At 38.6% G+C, this 20,811-nt stretch overlaps 2 protein-coding genes across 2 annotated transcripts in view; one reads left to right on the forward strand and one right to left on the reverse strand.

Annotated features, from left to right (window-relative positions):
• The window catches only part of cdh23 (cadherin-related 23), a 340,743-nt gene that overhangs the window by 41,409 nt on the left and 278,523 nt on the right, over positions 1 to 20,811 (reverse strand). The window contains exons 37-42 of the mRNA XM_051648347.1: positions 3,013 to 3,234; positions 2,348 to 2,467; positions 2,079 to 2,259; positions 1,714 to 1,847; positions 1,417 to 1,626; positions 1,220 to 1,327 (exon numbers count right to left, since the gene is read on the reverse strand). Of these exons, the coding sequence (XP_051504307.1) occupies positions 1,220 to 1,327; positions 1,417 to 1,626; positions 1,714 to 1,847; positions 2,079 to 2,259; positions 2,348 to 2,467; positions 3,013 to 3,234 (975 nt within the window). The remainder of the gene's footprint in view (positions 1 to 1,219; positions 1,328 to 1,416; positions 1,627 to 1,713; positions 1,848 to 2,078; positions 2,260 to 2,347; positions 2,468 to 3,012; positions 3,235 to 20,811) is intronic.
• vsir (V-set immunoregulatory receptor) lies at positions 4,624 to 20,294 on the forward strand. The gene is made up of 7 exons (XM_051648399.1): positions 4,624 to 4,885; positions 13,433 to 13,816; positions 13,901 to 13,951; positions 15,036 to 15,146; positions 15,331 to 15,358; positions 15,980 to 16,152; positions 18,171 to 20,294. Exons 1-7 carry the CDS (start codon positions 4,831 to 4,833, stop codon positions 18,206 to 18,208), a joined length of 840 nt encoding a protein of 279 aa, XP_051504359.1. The 5' UTR covers positions 4,624 to 4,830; the 3' UTR covers positions 18,209 to 20,294.

A 20,811-nucleotide genomic window follows, 5' to 3' on the forward strand; every position in this document is an offset into this window, starting at 1 on the left:
ACCCTGTGGGCAATGTTGGTTTTGTGTTGTGTTATTTACCCTGCGAGCTATGCAGATGTTGTGTTGTTATTAACACTGCCAGCAATATGGGTGTTGTGTTGTTACGTACCCCTGAGGCAATGCGGGTGTGATGTTGTTAGTAACCCTGCGGGCGATGCAGGTGTTGTGTTGTTTTAATTTACCCTGTAGGCCATGTGGGTGTTGTTTTGTTATTTACCCTGCTGCCGATTTGAGTGTTGTGCTGTTATTTGTCCTGTGGGCAATGCGGGTGATGTGTTGTTATTCAATTTGCAAGCGATGTGGTGTTGTGTTGTTATTTACCATGCAGGTGAAACAGGTGTTGTGTGGTTATTTATACCTGGAGGCGATGCAGGTGTTGTGTTATTTATCCTGCAGGCAATGCGGTTGTTGTGTATTTGTTTACCCTGCTTGTAATGCGGGTGTTCTGTTGATATTTACCTGGTGGGTGATACGTGTGTTGTTTTGTTATTTACCCCTGCAGGCGATGCGGATGTTGTTGTTTACCCTGCGGGTGATGTGGGTGTTGTGTTGTTATGCGCCCCTGCATGCCCTGCGGTTGTTGGGTTGCTGTTTACCCTGCGGGCGATGCAGTTGTTGTGTTATTTACCCCTGCAGGCGATGCAGGTGTTGTGTTATTTACCCTGCTGGCAATGCAAGTGTTGTTATTAACCCTGCTGGTGATGCGGGTGTTGTGCTGTTATTTATCTCACGGGCGATACGTGTGATGTGCTGTCATTTACCCTGTTGTCAGTGCGGGTGTTGTATTGTTATTTACCGAGCAGGCAATATGTGTGTTGTGTTGTTATTTACCGCTGCAGGTGATGTGGGTGTTGTGTTGTTATCTACACTGCTGGCGATGCAGGTGTTGTTATTAACCCTGCTGGCAATGTGCGTGTTGTGCTGTTTTTTACCTTTCCGGGCGATGCGGGTGTTGTTTTATTATTTACCCATGTGGGCAAAGTGGGTGTTTTGTTGTTATTTACCCTGCGGAAAATGCAGGTGGTGTGCCCTTTACCCTACAGGAAATGCTGGTGTTGTGTCATTTAAACGGCAGGAAATGCAGATGTTGTGTCATTTACCTTGTGGGCATTGTGTCATTTACCCTGCGGGAAATACGGATGTTGTGTCATTTACCCTGCTAGCGTTGCGGGTGTTGTGTAATTTACCCTATGGGGGATGCGAGTGTTGTGTAATTTACCCTGCGGGCGATACGGGGGTTGTCTGGGTTGTCTTTGACGGTGATGGTCAGACTGTATTCAGGCACTCTCTCTCTGTCCAGCGGTCTGTTCACCTGAACCACACCTGACTGGGGGAGGGGCAAATCAGTCAGAACTATTATGACACTATCTCCATAAACTATTCTGTTTTTTTCCCCTGGATTCCTCACTCTCTCACCGTCTCATTAATGTAGAACGCTCCGTCTATGTTTCCGGCAGTGATGTTGAACGTGAGCAGAGCGTTGCGACCACTGTCAGAGTCATGTGCCCGCACTTGAGCAATGGAGGTTTGAATGGGTGCTCCCTCGCTCACGCTGGTGTTATATGGTAAATTGAGCAGGACGGGATCATTATCATTAATGTCCAACACCTGTACACCAACCACCATCTGACATGGACAAATAATCACATGAAATTAGCGAAACAAGCTCCAACAGGAATGTATTTTAATACGTGTATGTGTGCAAGTGTATACCGTAGTGCTGAGTGCTGGCGTTCCCAGATCTTTGGCAGTAATGGTGATGTTGTAATAGGCGATAGTTTCTCTGTCGAGCTCTACATCCTTCCTCACTCTCAATTCGCCCTCCACTGATGAAACAACAAACTCATCTGGGAAAGAGAGAAAGACAGCAAGAGACAAAGAGAGACATAAGGTGACAAAGAAAGACAGACAGAGACAAAAACCAATGGAGTGAGACAGAAAAAAGACAGAGGGAGAAAGACAGAGACATGAAGAGACCAAGACAAAGACAGCAAGCAGGAACAACACATTTTTCATAGCAGACAAAAAGCACAACAGATCAACAAAGATTTTTTCTGATTTTTTCTGATCACACACACTTTTCAGGTCCCCTGCAGTGATGCTGTACTCCACTTTTCCATTAGATCCTGAATCGGCATCCGTAGCTTTAACGGTCCAGACACGTGGGCCCGGCTGACCCTCTGTGATTTCAAATGGACCCTCAAACTGATGCAGGAAGATGGGCGCATTATCATTCACATCTACCACATTGACCAGGACCTACAGTACAGGAGCATCACATCAGTGACAGTGATTTAAAGGAAACATGCAGGCTTAACAAATGTGTGTGTAGCAGATATGAACTCACTGTGGTGCTGGAGGTGAGTCTAAACAGAGGTATAGGACACTGATCTGTGGCTGTGACCGTCAGCACATAATGACCACTACTGATCTCATAATCCACCTCCTTTATGGCCACAATTTTACCCTGTGAACACACACAAAGATGCGATAAATGTACTGTATGTACAAGTAAACAAATAAAGAGCTACAATCGGATTGGAATACTAGCATCTTGCTTACTGCATATTGTGCAAAATATACTGTGCACTGCGTACTATTTTAACATACAGTATAGTATGGGAAACATTATGTAGTATGCAATGATAAACGTTTCAAACAGTAGTATGCTAAATTGCTGCATTTTCCTTTTATGTAAAAATGCCTTACATTTTGGCAGTTCAATGAAATACATACTCCTTTCATTTTATTAATCACACTGGGAATGGAAGGTCAAATAAAGTGGACTGCACTGTGGAATACAGTATTTCACACAGCATGCTCTGGTTGCACATTTTAGCAAATGTAGTAGTAGGTAATCCGGGTATGCTATGCCTACAGAAAGTTCACCTACTGCACTTGGTTAACATACTGCATACTATTTTATTTCAAAAACAGAAGATAGAATGCCATTCTGAACACATCCAACACACGGATTTGTACACACAGAGAGAGACTCACACACTCCCTCACCGTTATGTCATTGATTTGGAACGTTTGGGCCAGGTTGCCCTTGGGAATGGCATAACGGATGGTTCCATTGAGCCCCTCGTCAGGGTCGATGGCAGCTACTGTGGCAATGGTGGCTCCTGCAGTGTTTGGCCCCTCTCTGAGCTCCGTTACATACCCTTCTTCCAGAAACTCAGGCGCGTTGTCATTTTCATCGATGACTCGCACCCACACGGTGGTGGACATCTGCAGAGACAACAACAAAACTCAATGACAGCTGAAACACTTTTGCAATCTGTATCACCTTTTAATATATTACTCAGTGTAAGTGGGGTAATCAAAAACAGAAATATAAATAGTCAATATCCAATATAAATACAAGTTGGACGAGTATTAGTGAAACAAAAACAATAAACACCACAAAATTAATTCAGAACTACTTAAAATAGATTATTTTAATACAAATGTACTGCCTATAGTTAGTAAAATAAAATAAAAACTATTTTCTCAGTAATCTTTGTAATTCGTTTGTTTCATTCATAACTAAAAAAATTTGCAATTTTTCAGCAAAGTTAGTTTGTAGGGCTAAGTTAAAGTCTTTGAATAAAAGTATTTGCATTATTTTTATCTAAACATTATGTAGATCAGTGTGAAGTATCATGGTGTAATTTTTAACTGGTGTAGCGAGTTTGAATATAACTTGCATATCCTGATACTGTGTGTGACAGTGTGTGTGTGTGTGTGTGTGTGTGTGTGTGTGTGTGTGTGTGTGGTAGTTGATGCTATCAGCAGGTACTCTATCAGATCTAAACTTTCAGACTAGTGACATGTCTACCAACAAAACTCAATAATTCCAGCAAGCACTGGACTTGAAATTTGGAGGTTTTCTACTACAATAAATAAATACATAAATAAATAAATTCTGAATTATGATCAATTCAGATTATGTTAAGACTGCTCAAGACTGCTGTTACAGCATAGTTGGTCTGAAATATAACTGACGTTAATACGATTATCCAGTTGAACAGAAGAGCTCATACTTAGTCTTTGGTATCTTTGAAATTAAATATATATATTTTGTAATTATTTTAATTTACAATTAATTAATATTAGTAATGCAGAAAAAGAGAAATAAAGCACAGAAAATGTTTGTTAAATCTTAAAATGTAAACTTTAAGAAAAATGTAATCATAATTATTTTAACTATATTTCTGTATAATTTATAAATAAAAATTGATACATTATTTTAAAAAATAATAATAAATATAAAAATATAAATAAATTATAACTTAATAAAAGTAAACGTTATATATTAAAATGTGTTTAATAATTATTATAATTAATATTAAAACAGATAAATGTTTTTTAAAGTCATATATTAATTATTATCATAATTAATTAATAAATATAAATAGATAAATGTTAAATATATATATATATATATATATATATATATATATATATATATATATATATATATATATATATATATAACAAAGTCCTATTCAATTATTTTATATTAATGTCATAGATGTAAACGTCTTAATTTGTATATATTTAAGAGAAGACTTAAAGCATTTAGTCTCTGGTGGGTGGAGTGATCTGAAGGGAGGGGAGACACAGTGAAGCTGAGCTTCTTGTTTCTCTGCTTCTTCACTTCTGAAGTGATTCTGAGAAGTTTAAGTTACAATAACAGCCTACACAGCAGCAGAGTTCACATTACACTGGAATAAGAGAAAGACTAAACAACATTTCTATCATCATAGTTGGAGCTAGAGGAATTTGGCACTCAACTGAAAACGTTTAAAGAGTCCTTGTGAAAGTTAAAGGAGATTAGGACTGATGGATGTACTTTCAGCTCTGTTGATTTGCGTTCATCTGTGTACTGCGGTTCAAGGTAAATCTTCTCTTGACTTTATTTCTGTAGTGGAGTGGGGTCGTTCACACAGGACGTGTTCTTGCGTTTAATCTGCACTGTGTGCACATGCGTCAGTCGGACGTCTTTGGCCGTTGCGTCGCGTTTCGCTGTTGTTAAGGGCTGTTCACACCGTACGTGTCCTTGTGCTAAAAAAATATAGAAAAAACAATGGAAAAAGAGCGCAGATGGACACAAAACGCCCTCGGAGTGAACTACCCTTTTAAGTAGTTACAGTTTGAAAGACGCGTCTCGAGCCCCCTGCGTTGAGTTCAGTTTCGTTGCGCACCGTCCAGCTGTTTTGGAGGCTTTAACGACTCCTGTGTCAACAGCCCCTTATTTCGACATTTGTTTTCTCGCAAAATGTTGTCTTTCTTCTCAGGCTGATTGGGTGTGCTGGTCCTTTAATTTTCTGCCTTGGTTTAAAACGGAAATTTTGGTCAAAGCAAGCACGGAGTGGTAAAAATTACATACAGAACGGTTTAGTTCTTTCCCAACGCATTATATCAGATTCCTGCTTACATGTTGTGGATTGTTTGGAACATCTGGAGCGGCATGTCTATTGAGATCTTTTGATATAAGCGAACGCCCTAACGTAGACTACGCTAACTGCTTATCTTATGAATATTAAGTGACGCAAGGTACTGATTGATTGAAAGTCATACTGTATTACGTGAGCTCCTGGAAGCTTACTTAGAACTTCAACGTGCGTAATTAATATTAATGAGATTTTGTTTTTGCCCAAGTATGACTCGTAATTTCGCTACCCGAAATCAATGTTTTCATAGTCCACGTGATTATCCAGATATATAAAGAATCTTTTGTTTGTGATCTCTTGTAGTAGTTGATGTGGCTCAGCCCTGTCTATATGAGCAGCACATGTTTAGACATCACTTTGTTTAGGCACTGTCTTCCTCATTTAAGGCACAAAAACAGCTCAACTATCAGTTAATCAGAAAACCCTTACAAAACACCTGTAACCACTGTTCTGGTTAAACTGAAAAGTGATGGCATCAAAATGTAATGGTATTTACATTGCACTCCAAGGTACTTTAAAGAGTACCCTTGAATTACAAACATGTCCAAAAATATAATAATACCATGACAATTTTTTGCCTGTGGATCCCAAACCAGTCTAAATATAAAGGTTCCATCCACCAAGCAAACCTTTACACAGCTTCCGTTTTAAGATAATGTAGTCAGTAACCCACACACCACAGCTGTGCTCAGCTAATATAGTTTTTTTGCCAATTATAGAACGTTAGGTCTAAAGGTAGATGGTTTGAGGTGTAGATCTGGGTTCACAGGAAGTGGCTCACTCCAGCTGGTTGTGCAAGGCTTGTGTAGAGCGGGCAGCTATTATAGCCCAGCATGCATCGGATCAGTTCTCCATTACGAGGAGGTATCAATTCCTAGCCATCCCTACTTCCTCATCACAATGAAGATGTGTGATCTTTTTGAAAAGACTGATGGTTACAGTCTGAAAGGTGAAGTGTGTAATTTTGTTGAGGTTAAAATGCTTTCAATATCCAGAAACAACCATAAGTAAATCATTTGTAGGTTAATATCACCAAAAAGTATGGCACTTTAGAAACTGAATTGTTTGTTTGGGTATCCTGACTAGCCCGATACAGCAACACTGGTTGTAAGTATGGGGAGGGATTATCGGTTTTCCCAACTTAAGACACTTGTGTCTTTGCAGAACAAAAATGTCTGTTTCCCAATCAGTGGGCGGTTTTAAACCTGGATGGGCATTTTTCAACCATTTTACACGATTTGCCTACTACATTAAGATTCCCAAATTTCATTGGATAGTTGAAAAACTTCCATCCCGGTTTGAAAACGCCCACAGATTGGGAAAAGGCCATTACTGTTCTGCAGAGACCTAAACTTCCAACCAATAGGAGTGTTCAGGAAACCTGTTTGGAAATGGTTGTTATTTTTCGAATATGTTTGGTGATGTTAGTGGCACAGAACTATACACTTCACCTTTAACCAGCCCTGAGAATCCAGCATGCATGTGAAATTGTGAATAGCATGTTTGTATGTATTTGGCATAGTGTTAAAGATGATAATGAGAGAGAGAGAGAGAGAGGAAGACAGACAGAAAGGAATTATCCAAGATTAAATGAGACAGGCAGACCATGTCTACATATTGCTCCTGGATTACATTCCTCAACCCCCTTGGTTTGTAGGTCCTCATGAGAGGATACAGCCACATTGTCCTCTTAGTAAGAATGAGAAGGCGACAAGCTGATTAACTGTGAACTACTAAAGAGAGGAAAAATAATGAGAGAGTAAGAGTGAGAAATTAAGTTTTTGCAAACACAGCTTTATAAATGTAAAATCTAGTTTGAGTGAGCTTTGAAACTGGTAGACAGCAGTTGGCTTTTTGCCAACCTTGTTTTTTATAAAGCAGAGTTCCATGTATACTTCGTTTTTCTGCGTTCTGGATTGGATCGTGCCCGGTCAACCGTGTTGCCATTCAAAATATACTCTTTTGATCACGCTTGAATACAAACTTGTTTGACTCATGCACACTACGACTGTTTTGTGATACTCTTTTAGTACAGTTAGTGACAGACATATGTGCCGACGATGCGCACAGATATGTGTCGAGAAAATCTGTGGAGCGTGGACTGTGCTGATGACGAAATTTGCATCATGCATACTGTGCGCGGAGTGATCAGCAACGTGGACAATCGAAATATACTCAGGCCTTTAGTTTCAAAGGCAGAGCTTATAACACTTGAAACTGGAGGAGTTTCTGTGTTGGTGGACAGATACTGGTCTGCATGAGATCTTCAGGAGGTTTTAGGCTGGGAAATGAGACAGTCCCTCACAGTCATGCTCTCTGCAGACAGTAGGAGGGTTCTCAGTCAATTCCCCACGGTTTTCATTAACACCTTTTAATGAGGCTCTTACACAAACACTATAGAGGGAAATTCTAGGGAAAGTCCCTCTAGCTGGGGGAGCAAATCTCTCTTTCTGTTAGAGTTTCTTTAGTTTTGTTACATTCATAGATCTTCCGTCTCTAGAAAATGAAGCAGCTTATGGAATGCAGCATGCTTCAGTGGTGTGTAAATTAATGCTGATCATTCTTTAAATACTGTACCTTTAAAGCTGAAGTACATAACTTTTTCAGTGTTAAACTACTTTCTTCTATTCCAGCTTAATATGCAGAGACAACTATAAGTAAGCTATTCATAGATTAATTTTCTCGAAAACTGTAAACACTGTGTTTCTGTGGCACTATGGAAATTCCTGCGACCATTGGCGCCAATGGTTTCTACGATCTACTTAGGCTTACAGTGCTTTTGGGAAACTCAGCCCAGGATGGTTTCTGATATCCATGTAAATTCAGTGACAGTCAGCAACACAGAACCCTTTGTGTATTCATAGATAAACATGTTTTACCTCAGGCAGTGAACATTTTTATTGCTATTTCTCTCTTAGCTGAATCTGAGGCTTTTTAAGGGTGTGTTCACACTTGATGTTCGGTTCTCTTGGTTCTCCTGGTCCGGACCAAAAAAGAAAATGATACATTTAGTCCTGGTTCGCTTAGCATTCACACTGGCATTTTTAACACCGAACCTAAGGATACAAAACAAAAGGCATAAGGATAAAATCACAACCTGATTGGACAGCTTTTATGATGTATATTTTGCAATGGAACTTGCCGAACATCCAAAACAATGCTGGCTTTTGGGCTAAATGTGCTCGTTGGATTTATGTATATACATGGTGGTATTTTTACCAGTTGAGAACAAACGAAGAGCTATTAAAATGTGTAAAGGAGTCAAAAAATCTGCAGGAATTCCTCCGTTGCACACACAAATGAAGATATGCTGCAAGGACGGTTGACGGCGGTTCCGACGCCTGTTCCGAACTGTAATGGGCAACACAGCTCCTATGATGAGAAGAACCAGATATGCTTGAGGTCAGTATTAAAGGCAAATTACTTCCTGTTATTGGTCCGTTTAGGCGTCTTTGGTCCATGCTGCGTTCATATATCAATCGAACCGCACCAGAGTTCGTTTGGAAGCGGAACAAGACCCACTATTCAGTCTCGGTCCGCTTGTTTGGTGCGCACCAAGGTTCGGATGGCAGCGTTCACACTTGTTCAAATGAACCGCACTGACAGAGCAATCGCACCAGAGTTCGTTTTAATCGAACCAAACATGCTAAGTGTGAACACACCCTAAAGGAATGTTCTGGGTTCAATATATGTTGAGCTTAATCAACAGCATCTGTGGCATTCTGTCGATTAACATAATTTTGAAAAAAAGAATTGCATTTTCATCCCTCAGTTTGAAAATCGTGTTTACAGTAATGTACATACTGTACAGTGGAAGTCTAAGGGGCAATGCACTACACCAGAATGAAGAAAAAACATTAAAATACATATAATAATGAAAGTATAGCCACAAGACTAGTATGATTAACTTTAAACATTTACATTTAACCAGTCTGATCTCATGAACATTTCGTGACTGTGGCGATATTTTTGCAAAATTATATTACGTGGGTTCTTACACATACCACGGCAGTTCCTAGGTGAAATGTGTTCACTGTGTGGTCCTAAACTCGAGTAAAATTTTGTCTCAAACTGATGAGATTAATGCTCTATCAAGTTTTAAATCAACAACACCTACCTCCCTACCCTAAACAAGAACAATTTTGTAAATGTAGTTGGTTATGTAATGCAAATGTTAAAATGTAACTCCTTACAAGTCATGCGCTAGTAAATGTGTTTAGATGTCATAAGATAGAATTGTGTGAGGAACCGGAAGAAATGTAAGTGTTTATTAACTAATAATTGGCTGTTTTACTCGTGATTATGGTAAAAGGGAAAAAAAAAGTTGTTGTTGTTGTCACGCCTCTAGTGTTCATTTCACCAGGAAAGTGCCATGATACGGACAATGAGCCATGCAAAAATAATTTAGCAAAAATGGAGGTATAGTAACGTGATTCTATGAGACCAGCTTTAAACATTAATTTACTAACCTTATTAGTAAAAAAAGGAAAAAAAGAAAAAAACTACGTTTTTAAAGTATCTCCACAAGACTTTGTGTGTTAAAGATACCAGAAAAAGACATGATGTAACTGTAAAGTGATTTTTACATGGACCAAACTCCACCCACAGGAATTAATTTAAAAATAAATCCCTCCACCTAGAAAAGTAGTCTCACTGCTAAAAAAACAAATGTCTGAAGGAATTAATGTAAGCACTTTAACAAAAATAAGAACTGCACATTTCTGCTTTTTGATCCTTCAGAATGCATTTCCTGCCATTTTTGTTTATAAGAACAAACTGTGAGATTGTTTTCTGTGGTAATTAACAGCATGCCTCGATGGAGAACTCTTATCACAGTTGATAGACTTGCAGTAGTTGTTTTGAGCAACCTTTGCTCAAAAGTCTTGCAGTTTTTCTTGACTAGTCTGGTGGCTTTAAACAGTTTAGATTGGCTCCAAAACATTCCCAAAACACATCCTAACTTGCCTTTTATGCAAGAATGACCCAGTACTCAAAGACAGGACGTTTATGTCCAGAGTGCAGGGGAATATTCTCAGCCAGTCACAACAAAGCAGTGTTAAGGCCCCAGGCTGCTGTCTGCTGGCCAGATTCGCAGCACAGGATCTTACGGGGTGGGAAATAGGGAAATGGAGCCCTGGGCCGGATAATTATGGAGCCTGATTGGGAATATAAGGGCGGATGAAGTTTATAGGGAATAATAGGGCAAGAGGGGTTTGAATTGTATTGTGACTATGAGAGACAGGAACACACAGACTTTGGTCTTTCCGAGACACACACACGCACACACACACACACACACACACTCACACACACACATACAGTGCATCTTAAATGTAAAGGGTGTAATTTCTGCACCTTTAGGAATGGAATTACAGAAAAGTTTTCTGAACACTCCTCCCATCTTCCATTGGTTGAACAAACAGATAGTCTAAACTCACGCCATTGGTTGATCCAATTTTGCTGTGTCAGGATGCTAAAAAAAACCCTGAGCCACTGAGCCACAGTGTTACGATTTTAGGAGCAATTAAGCTAAGAATGGCTTACTTAAAGTTGTCTCTGCATATTAAGCTGGGAAACGAGAAATAGTTTTTTAACAACGAAAAAAATTACATCACATTTATATAAACAAAAGATTTCTCACTTATTCATTTATTCATAAATATACTGTAGGAAATATGTATGTTCATGAGAAATCTGTGTCTCTCGCAATTCATTTGTCTTTTTGATAAACATTCAGCTCTGTTGAATGTTGATTTTGAATTCATAGTTCACTATGAAACAGGGCTTGTGTATATGTGGTTAAGGTGTAGAACATTTATTGTCTATAACTGGATAGGAAACAAGCCAACAATGAACTATGTGCACCACCTTTCTTCTCAATACAATAACATGCATACACAATAAAACCCAGGCGCACGCAGGCGCACACACATACACACACACACACACGGATACAAGAAACAATAGTATCAGTGAGCTACAGTGTAAAGTAACACCTGCAGTTAATATTGTTTGTAAGTTTATTGTAAGTTAAGAGCAATCACATACAGGATGTTGTGTTGTTGTTTACTGAATAATGTAGTGGGAATGGTTTTATTCCAGAAAGTGTGAAGAAATCCAAAAAAGAAAATTAAGAAAACTTAATAGTATATAGTCATCTCCCAAATATTGGCAACTTAAGCCACACTTCAAAATGTATGAATGTTGTTGCATTAGATAACAAAATCACACAGCAAAACATTTCACTGGTTTAAAATGATGTAAAATAGATATATTCTTCAAAATGAAAATAAACATATTTGGACATTTTCTGGTCGTCAAACATTAGTGGAACATGTTTATAGTTTATGTGATGAGCTATACCTGTGATTACTCAGCTAGGATCCTTGTGAACTTGAGGGGAACCACTTCCAGCTGGTTAAACATAATTGAAAAGGGGGCCTGGGTAGCTCAGCGAGTATTGACGCTGACTACCACCCCTGGAGTCGCAAGTTCAAATCCAGGGTGAGCTGAGTGACTCCAGCCAGGTCTCCTAAGCAACCAAATTGCCTGGTTGGGAGGGTAGAGTCACATGGGGTAACCTCTTCGTGGTCGCGATTAGTGGTTCTCACTCTCATTGGGGCACGTAGTAAGTTGTGCGTGGATCGCGGAGAGTAGCATGAGCCTCCACATACTGGGAGTCTCCGCGGTGTCAAGAACAACAAGCCACTTGATGAGATGCGTGGATTGATGGTCTCAGAAGCAGAGGCAACTGAGACTCATCCTCCACCACCTTGATTGAGGGGAGTAACCGCCCCACCACGAGGACCTACTAAGTAGTGGGAATTGGGCATTCCAAATTGGGGAGAAAAGGGGATAAAAAAAAAATAAAATAAAATAATTGAAAACATTTCTCAGAAAAGAGAAGAGAAAAGCTTTAGCAGCATTTGTTTACTAATGCCACTTGGTTTGATGTTTTCTTTCGAATGCAATGACATTTGTGCACGTTTAAGTGCAGCTTAAATGTCCAAATTTATGGGGCCAGTGTCGAGAAGGGCAAGGGGTTCATTCAACTGCTTTGTGTAATTTGGTAGTGAAGTCAACTTGATTTGGTATTTGATAAAAAAAGTAAAATAAAAAAAAAACATTAAGACAGAGACAACCGCTTAAGTCTAGAAAATCAAGCCACACAGACACCACTGTTAACAAACTTCGATAGAAGAATAGAGATGCACATGTGGTCAGCTGACTTTACGCACATGCGCACATACACACACATACACACACACACTAAAGGAAATACACAGCTGACTTCAAGTACCATTCTCAAATCTAGAAATCCACTTAGACATTGTAATCCTGTGCTGATATCTTATTCTTATAAATTAAAGGAATATTCAGGGTTCAAATCATGTTAATTTGTGGCATAATGTTGATGAATACCACAAAAATGTATTTCGACTCGTCCCTCCTTTTCTTTAAAAAAGCAAAAATCGAGGCTATATTGAGTCACTTACAATAGAAATGAATGGGGCCATTTTTTTGTAGGGTTTAAAGGCAGAAATGTGAAGCTTATAATTTAATAAAAGCACTTACATTAATTCTTCTGTTAAAAAAACTTGTGTATTATTTGAGCTGTAAAGTTGTTTAAATCGTAGTTTTTATGGTTTACACCATTACACTGTCATGAAAAAAAATAAAATTGGTAATATATCAAACATATTTGATTGCCTTCCCCTCCCAAGTCTTACTTACTTTGTTTGTAACACAAAAGAAGATGATAGGTTGAATGTCAGCTTTGGTAACCGTTCATTTTCATTGTATGGAGAAAAACAAATATGCAATGAAAGTGAATGGCGACTGAGGCTAACATTCTGCCTAACATCTCCTTTTATGTTCCATGGAATAAAGTAAATCGTATGGGTTTGAAACAACATGAGGGTGAGTAAAAACGTTAAATTTTTGTATGAACTATCCCTTTAAGCTCTTGTTGTCTCTTTCTTTCTCTCCAGCGAGCGTTGAGCAACACTCTTTAACTGTCAGCGTGCCCCATCGGATATATGAGTGTCCCGAGGGTGCCAATGTCACTCTGACATGTACCCAGTCCGGATCCAAGGCTCACCCAGAGGACAGGTTATGGCGCACATGGCTCTTTACATCTCGTACACAGGAGCATTGTCACAAGGGGGTACATCCACGTGGGGTCAGTTCCACCAATCACTCATTGGGTGTAGAATATGGCGTCAGTGAGCAGCTCTACTTGGTCACCCTGCAGAACGTCAAGCACCGGGACCAGGGCAGATACTGCTGCATGTTTCTGGACATCCAGAACAAGCACAAGATTGAACAGGTGGCCCATAACTATATCTACCTGACTGTGATGCCAGTAACAAAAAGTAAGTGATTGAGGAATGAGGTCAAGTGATGTAATTCATGGATCCATCGTTTTAGCGTGATTTTAACACAGCATGTTTCCACAGCTCACAACGGCAGTCTGACGTGTTCTGAGATGGCCCACAATTCTTCAGATGGTATGTGCAACAACACACAGAAAACATACAGTGGCCCCAACAAGTATTAGGACAATTCAGGTCAACTTACTGTATGTCATGGTGGATCAACAGTTTGAGAAGAATATTACTGTTAAAGTCAATATAATAGTAACTTACCATAAAAATAACACATCCAATTTAATGGCACAAACTTTTAAATGTAACTCTAATCACCCCCTTGAGTACTGCATGCAGTTTCAGCATGTTTAACTGGAGTGCACATTGGCAATGCACTGGCCAAGCGCTCGCATCTGCGTACGTGTATTTGCTAAAAACATGATTCTAGACTTATATGCTGAGACAACTACGAGTAGGCCATTTGTAGGTTTCTTTCCCTCAAAAGAGTGAAAAGTGTTACTTTGTGGCACCATTAAAACATCACTCTTTAACAAGACTGGATCAGCCAATGACCTGAGTTTAGGGCGGGGCTATCTGCTTGCCTGACCAATGGCAGATGGGGGAATTGTGTAGGGAAACCTTTTTGAAAACGGTCATTATTTTTGCAATTTTGTGTGGTGATGCTGGTAGCTCAAAAATACTTCAACTTAGTTACACAGAACATATAGATTTCATTGCATTGCATAACATATCAAACCAAATGGCATCTACAAATAAATTATACTAGACATTTTGTTAGAACGGTCTTTTCTGACCTTTCAAACCAATTGGGTGATTTTTAATGGATGCATGAAGTCAGTTCCCCTCAAGTTCACACAGTTATCTACAGATGTAGTTCAGCACATTAGCTATGGAATTGATGAACAACAACAATTTGACAACAAGAAAGTATCCAGACACCTTTTAATGTAATTTTGTAAGATTGTAAATCTGTTGTTTCATCATCTAAAACCTAACAAAGTTCTTCTTTTGAAATGTTTTGCTTTAAAAATACATTTTGCTGTCTTTAAAAAATGCCACTTGGTTTGATATTTTGTTATCTAATGCAATGACATTCATCAATTTGTAAGTGTGACCTAATTGTCCAAATACTTTTTGGGGTCACTGTAAATTCACTACAGATTTCTTTTATTGCACCTGTTACATTTTGATCTCTCTCTTTCAGACTCTGTGGCTGAAGGTTTGGCAATTGCAGCCTGTATTGCTTTCATTCTGTGTCTCCCTCTCATACTGATGCTGATTTACAGACAGAGACAAACAGCAGTGAGAAGCAGACGTAAGTACACACATACACAAGCACACTTACTCAAGCATTACTCACACACTTACTCTGACCCATATTGTGTGCACATATCCTATGCATGGTTTGCAAATGGTAGTATAGTAAGTGCACTAATTGTTTTATTGAGACTGCATTTCCCTTCTCACTGTGACCCACTTCCTCTTCCTGTTTTTCACAGGTGCACATGAGCTAGTGCGTATGGACAGGTGAGTTTGCAGTGACCCCCAACCCCCCCCCCCCACAGTAATGAGAATTGGGTTCAAATGTAACAAATTTTCATGAAAATGCAAAAAATCTTAATGGTCCCAAAAATAGGCTTCATATTCTTTTAGCACAATGTAATTGGTAACACTTTACAATAAGGTTGTATTTATTAACATAGTAAATGCATTAAGTATCATTAATTAATAATGAACAATAAATGTTTTACAGCATTTATTAATCTTGGTTTGTGTTAATTTATAAAAAATACAATTGTTCATTGTTAGTTCACGTTAGTTCAAAATGCATTAACTAATGTTAACATGTACAGCTTCTAATTGTATTAATTTTATATACTGAAATTAACATAACCAAAGATTAGCAAGAGCTGAAAAAGTATTGTTTATTGTTGGTTCATGTTAACTAATGTTGTTAACTAATGTCTATTGTTAACGTTATACTAATGTATTTGTTAATGTTGTTAACAGATACAACCTTATTGTAACCATATTACCCTATAATTTCTTTCATTTGATTTTGGGGTGAATTATGGGTCTCGACATGTTCTTGAAAGTTGTGTGAGATTCGCCCATTTAATTTTCTTGATTCCTTGATTTTCTCTCTAGTGAAGCGCAAGGGCATGAGAACCCTGTATTTTTGGGCGATTCTCCACAGCCTAAAACTCGGACTGTATCCCAAATTATGCGGCAATCATCAGAAACAGGACGCCACCTCCTGTCCGATCCCGGAACGCCTTTCTCTCCTTGCATACTAGGGGACGCCTTCTTCCCTGCGCAGGGTAAGACACGAAAACACTCACACAAGACTGTAATCCAACTCCAGCTAAAGCCTGTCACTACCAAGCAGGCGACAAGCAACACACACGGTTTCACATTTCAAACAAAAATGCACATACTCCAGAAGAACAGACATTCTCTGTATTTTTTTTACTGCATTTCTCTTCCTGTATTAGTTAGTACAGCTTGTACCAACACGGTTTCTACATTTCTGCACATTATGACAAAACACGCAGAAATGTCACAGTCTCATGTGTGTAGGTGAACATTCTGTGTGCATTTCTCTCTACACACACACAGCTCCTCTTGTTTTTAACTCAGCGGAATTTACAGAATGTCAATTACCCCTTTTCTCCCTCATTTCACAACACTTATTTCTGCTTCTCTTACAGTAAGTTGGATTCTGAGAAATGTTGAGGGCGTGTGTGTGCACATGCGTGCTTGCTTTCATATGTGTTTCTTCATTATACGTGACCAACTGGGACGTACACACAGTTCTGTATTCCCAAAGTGACCAATCTGGCAATTATAGACACATTAAAGACCTTTAAGGGGTCATATCATGAAAAACAGTGGTTTCCTTGCTCTTTTGTAGACATACATTAACATTCATGCTAAGTCCACCCAAGCCCACCAAGAACATTCATTAAAACTAAACTGCAAAAACTTGAAGAAGATGTTAATATACTTCCTCCTATCCCAGCTTAATATTCAGTCACCTTAAAAATATGATCACCCATGTTTACATATTAGTGTCAGCAGCTTGGTGGGGACGCTGTTCTTCATTTCACATGTGAAGAGATCACCCAATCATAACAGACTTACATATATAAATCTTAAATATACAGTCAAAAAAAAAGGTCAGGGAGAGGGTGGAAAATGGTAATGTCAAACAAGAAACCTTTACTAATGTAACAAGTGGACTTCAAGGGGAAAAAAACACAATCAAACAGGGTTCCTACCCTTTCTGAGCAATTTATTTAAGTGATTTTACAGACATCTGTGACACCTGGAAAACGATTTTTAAAAATCCTTTTGATTCAGACTGATTCACTAATGAATCATTCAGAATGATTTGTGAACCATTTTGACCAAAAAAAATAAAATAAACGCCCTAAAAGTATTTCTGACCAATCCTGTCTTAGCAACTTTTGCTGTGCGCCATTTCTCTGACAAGCGTTTGTTTTTTCCAATGTTTAAAGTGGAATTTTAAAGAAATTATCCGAAAAATAAAAACAGAAACATTGTGGTTGGGTCATTTCTTATAGTGACACGGGGTACCTAGAAATGAGGTTTCTCTTTTCAAGTGACTGTGATAATCGTTTGTCTCGATTCTGATTCACAGTCTCCACTGTTTTAAATCAAAGTACTGTCTAATTTAACAATTTCTTAATTGAAAAAAATGTCAGATAAATATGCTTTACAATTTCACTCTTCATTCCAGCCCACGTAAGAATATGATTAGTTTAGTTTATGAGAATGTTTTGCCAAAAACCGCACAGTTCATAGCAATCTCCCATTCATTCCTATGAGGAGTTCTGCAAAGCTTGTCAGAGCAAACAGTGGTAACCAAGGGTCGGAGCTTAGCGAAGGGTCAATTGACTCAAAAGGTTTTGTTCACAAATCGAACACCACTTTGGCTTGCGAGCAACTCTACATCAAGAGCAATATTTAGGTGATTCAATATTTTAGAACAACTAAAAAAATATATATTCACTATAGACATTTCCATTATTTTTTTTTTTTATTACTTTGAAGATTTTGTTTATTTCCATGACTTTTACAGGCCTGGAAAACACAACTGTAAAATTCCCAGATTTATTTATTTTTTTCTGTATAAATGGTGTTGAATACAGCCCTAATAATCAGAATAGTCTTTATAAAAGGTGTTGAATACGGCCTTTATAATCAGAATTTTCTGTATAAAAGGTCTTAAATATGGCTTTTGTAATCAACATTTTCTCTATAAAAGGTGTTGAATATGGCCCTCATAATCAGGATTGTACTTTTTCTTTCCCAGAACCTATTCCCGAGTCTCCCAACTTGCTGCATGAGTAAGAGCCATCACATTCACTCCCAGGAACAACTGGTGCTTCTACCTTCTCTCCTCTACATCATCATGCCTCTATTCTACCTGTCTTCTGCACAGATGATAAGAAGAGACCCCCCAAAAGGAGAATTCAACTAATCTCTCCACTATTGCAGTGGGGCACCTTTTCTGATTATTTCTTTGCCTGTATGCTGACTGTCTTCAAACAGGTTTTCTACTCAGTAATGGGAAGGAACTGAATATTCCAGAACTTTGGGCAACAGGGAAACTATGATCACCACGGATGTAACAGGGTATTTTCATAAAGGGGATCCAAAGAGGACAATCTATTTGGCATGTCCTTTCTTTATTTAAATGACTGAGCTTAGCTGTTTGCACACTTAAACTGTAGATTTCTCTTCATTTTGTGCTACATGTGTCAGTTAGACTGTGGCTTCAATTGCACTTACTGTAAATGAGCATTTTTCCTCTCATTTTCTTCTAATTAGTCTATACCAATCCTCCCCCCTCCACTGAAAGATTCTGTTCATCCTCCATTTAGAGGTCAGGGAAGTATTAATACCTCATTCTCTCCCGCTCTCCTCATTTCAAGATTGAGTGTCTTAATAGTCAGTGCTCTGTGTGTCAATACTCAGTATCCCAGTACTCAGTTCTTCAGTAGTAAGTGCCTCAATGCTCACGCCTCCTTGCTTTGTACATATCGGCTCATTATAGATCCCCAGAGCAATGAACATTGCGCTATTACTGCCTGATTAAACAGTAATATGATGCACATTTTAGTCAAGTACACTTTCGCCATCTTAAAGAGATTCAGTTGTCTGGATCACAGTAGTGGAGGGGTGCTGTACAGTCCCAGCAGAGTAATCCAGATTGGGGTGGTCTGCTGTATCCTCCGCTATATAAAGTTCAGAACTGGCCTGCAAGATGGGAACTGCACCGTGCAATTTTAGTTCAGCAGTTTCTATGGGTGCGTTTGCACTGTTGCCTTATCTGCAAAATTGTTTTAGTGGTGCTAAACCAGTGTGTGCAATTTATCAGTATCGTACTTCTCAGTACGTCAGCGTGTCAGTACTGAGTATCTCCCTGAACTCTGTATCTCAAAGCCCAAGTACTCAGTTCACAGTGCTCTTGCTGTCAGACATGCTGAGAAACAATGGGCTATTTTAAACCTTTTCGCAGTGTGTGTGAATCATGTATGTTGCTTGGATTATGCATGTTCTCAGAATTTGCGCAGTGTCTTGTGGTAAATGTTTCATTTGTGACAATCAAATCGACAGTCTCTCATGCTACTGGTGGCTTTAAGGGTCAGATTGAGAGTTTATAAATGGAGATTTTGTCTGATCCAAATCTTCTTTTTTTTATACATTGCCTTATGCCTTATGTTGTGTGTGTGTCTGTGTGGGCGGGTTTGGTTAGTTTACAAGGAAATTTTGTAGGTTACAAACGGGTAATTACAAGGGTATTATGCTATAAATGTGGTTTATGAGGATATTTCTAGTGTCCCCATAATTCAAATCCCTTAAAAAACATACTAAAAGCTATGTTTTTTTTAGGGTTAGGTTTAGGGGTAGGGTTAGGGTCAGGGGATATAATCTATAGTTTGTACAGTATAAAAATTATGTCTATGGAGAGTCCTCATAAGGATAGCCGTACCAACATATGTGTGTGTGCGCGTGTGTGTGTGTGTGTGTGTGTGTGTGTGTGTGTGTGTGCGCGTGCAAAAGTATTTTTATTTTTAGGTCTTTTTTTATTTTTAACCTTTTTTTTTTTTAGAAGTTTAAAAGTTTAAACCCACTGCCATAAAAAGTGCCAAAACTTTGCTATGTAGATGGATGTATGGAAGGCTGTATAAATGAATGTATAGGTGATTTATAGGTAAATGTTTGTGAACTTGCGTTTGTACATATGCTGATAAATATAACATTTTTTGTACATTTTAATTGCATTTTGAGATTGTAGATTTCTGTGTGCCTGTACAGTCCCATATATGTAGCTCCAGACATGATACTGTGCAATGTAATACAACTGCTGATAAAAACCAAAAATTGCTTATATCTTTTTTTAAATACAAATAAATAAAATATTCTGATGGAAGCTGTTAGTCTTTGTGCTGTGTTTAGGCAGTGATCAACCTCTTTAATCATACTGAACCACCAAGGTGTGAGATAATTGGTAAATGTGCCACGTCTTCATATAATCTTAATAATTTGATCTTCAAGTATTTGCCTGAAAATACCTGAATATCACTTTTTGCTCACTCAGCAGATGCAAGAATGTTCATGACAGTCGATCCAGACACTAGAGGCCCAAAAGTAACACATGATGAAACCAAGACCGCTGTGAGGTTCACAGCAGATCTGAGCGAGCTCTTGAGAGTGCAACTTCCTGTTTCAAAAGTAAGGCAGGTGGTGGTTTCCTGTTTTTGATGTTCAGTTGTTCGCACTGGCTTTAAAAAGAGTAAATGTAGTATTTTATGTGGTGTCAAAAAAAACTTTTGAAATCTGTTTACAAGAAGCCATAGAAGCTAGTGATGGTGGATGGAGTTACTGAGGGCAGTTTGGCCTGCAATATGGACATTTTCTGGTCTTCTGAACCAACTAAAAGTTAAAGT

This window comes from Myxocyprinus asiaticus, chromosome 21 (genome assembly GCF_019703515.2).
Source record: "Myxocyprinus asiaticus isolate MX2 ecotype Aquarium Trade chromosome 21, UBuf_Myxa_2, whole genome shotgun sequence".
Taxonomy (NCBI): Eukaryota; Metazoa; Chordata; class Actinopteri; order Cypriniformes; family Catostomidae; genus Myxocyprinus; species Myxocyprinus asiaticus.

Bases quoted from the DNA above. Each gene is read 5' to 3' on its own strand.
- vsir (XM_051648399.1), top strand. From the start codon at position 4,831: ATGGATGTACTTTCAGCTCTGTTGATTTGCGTTCATCTGTGTACTGCG. The intron at 15,147-15,330 runs GTAAGTACACAC...TGTTTTTCACAG, and splicing joins AACAGCAGTGAGAAGCAGAC to GTGCACATGAGCTAGTGCGT. The intron at 15,359-15,979 runs GTGAGTTTGCAG...TTTTCTCTCTAG, and splicing joins GAGCTAGTGCGTATGGACAG to TGAAGCGCAAGGGCATGAGA.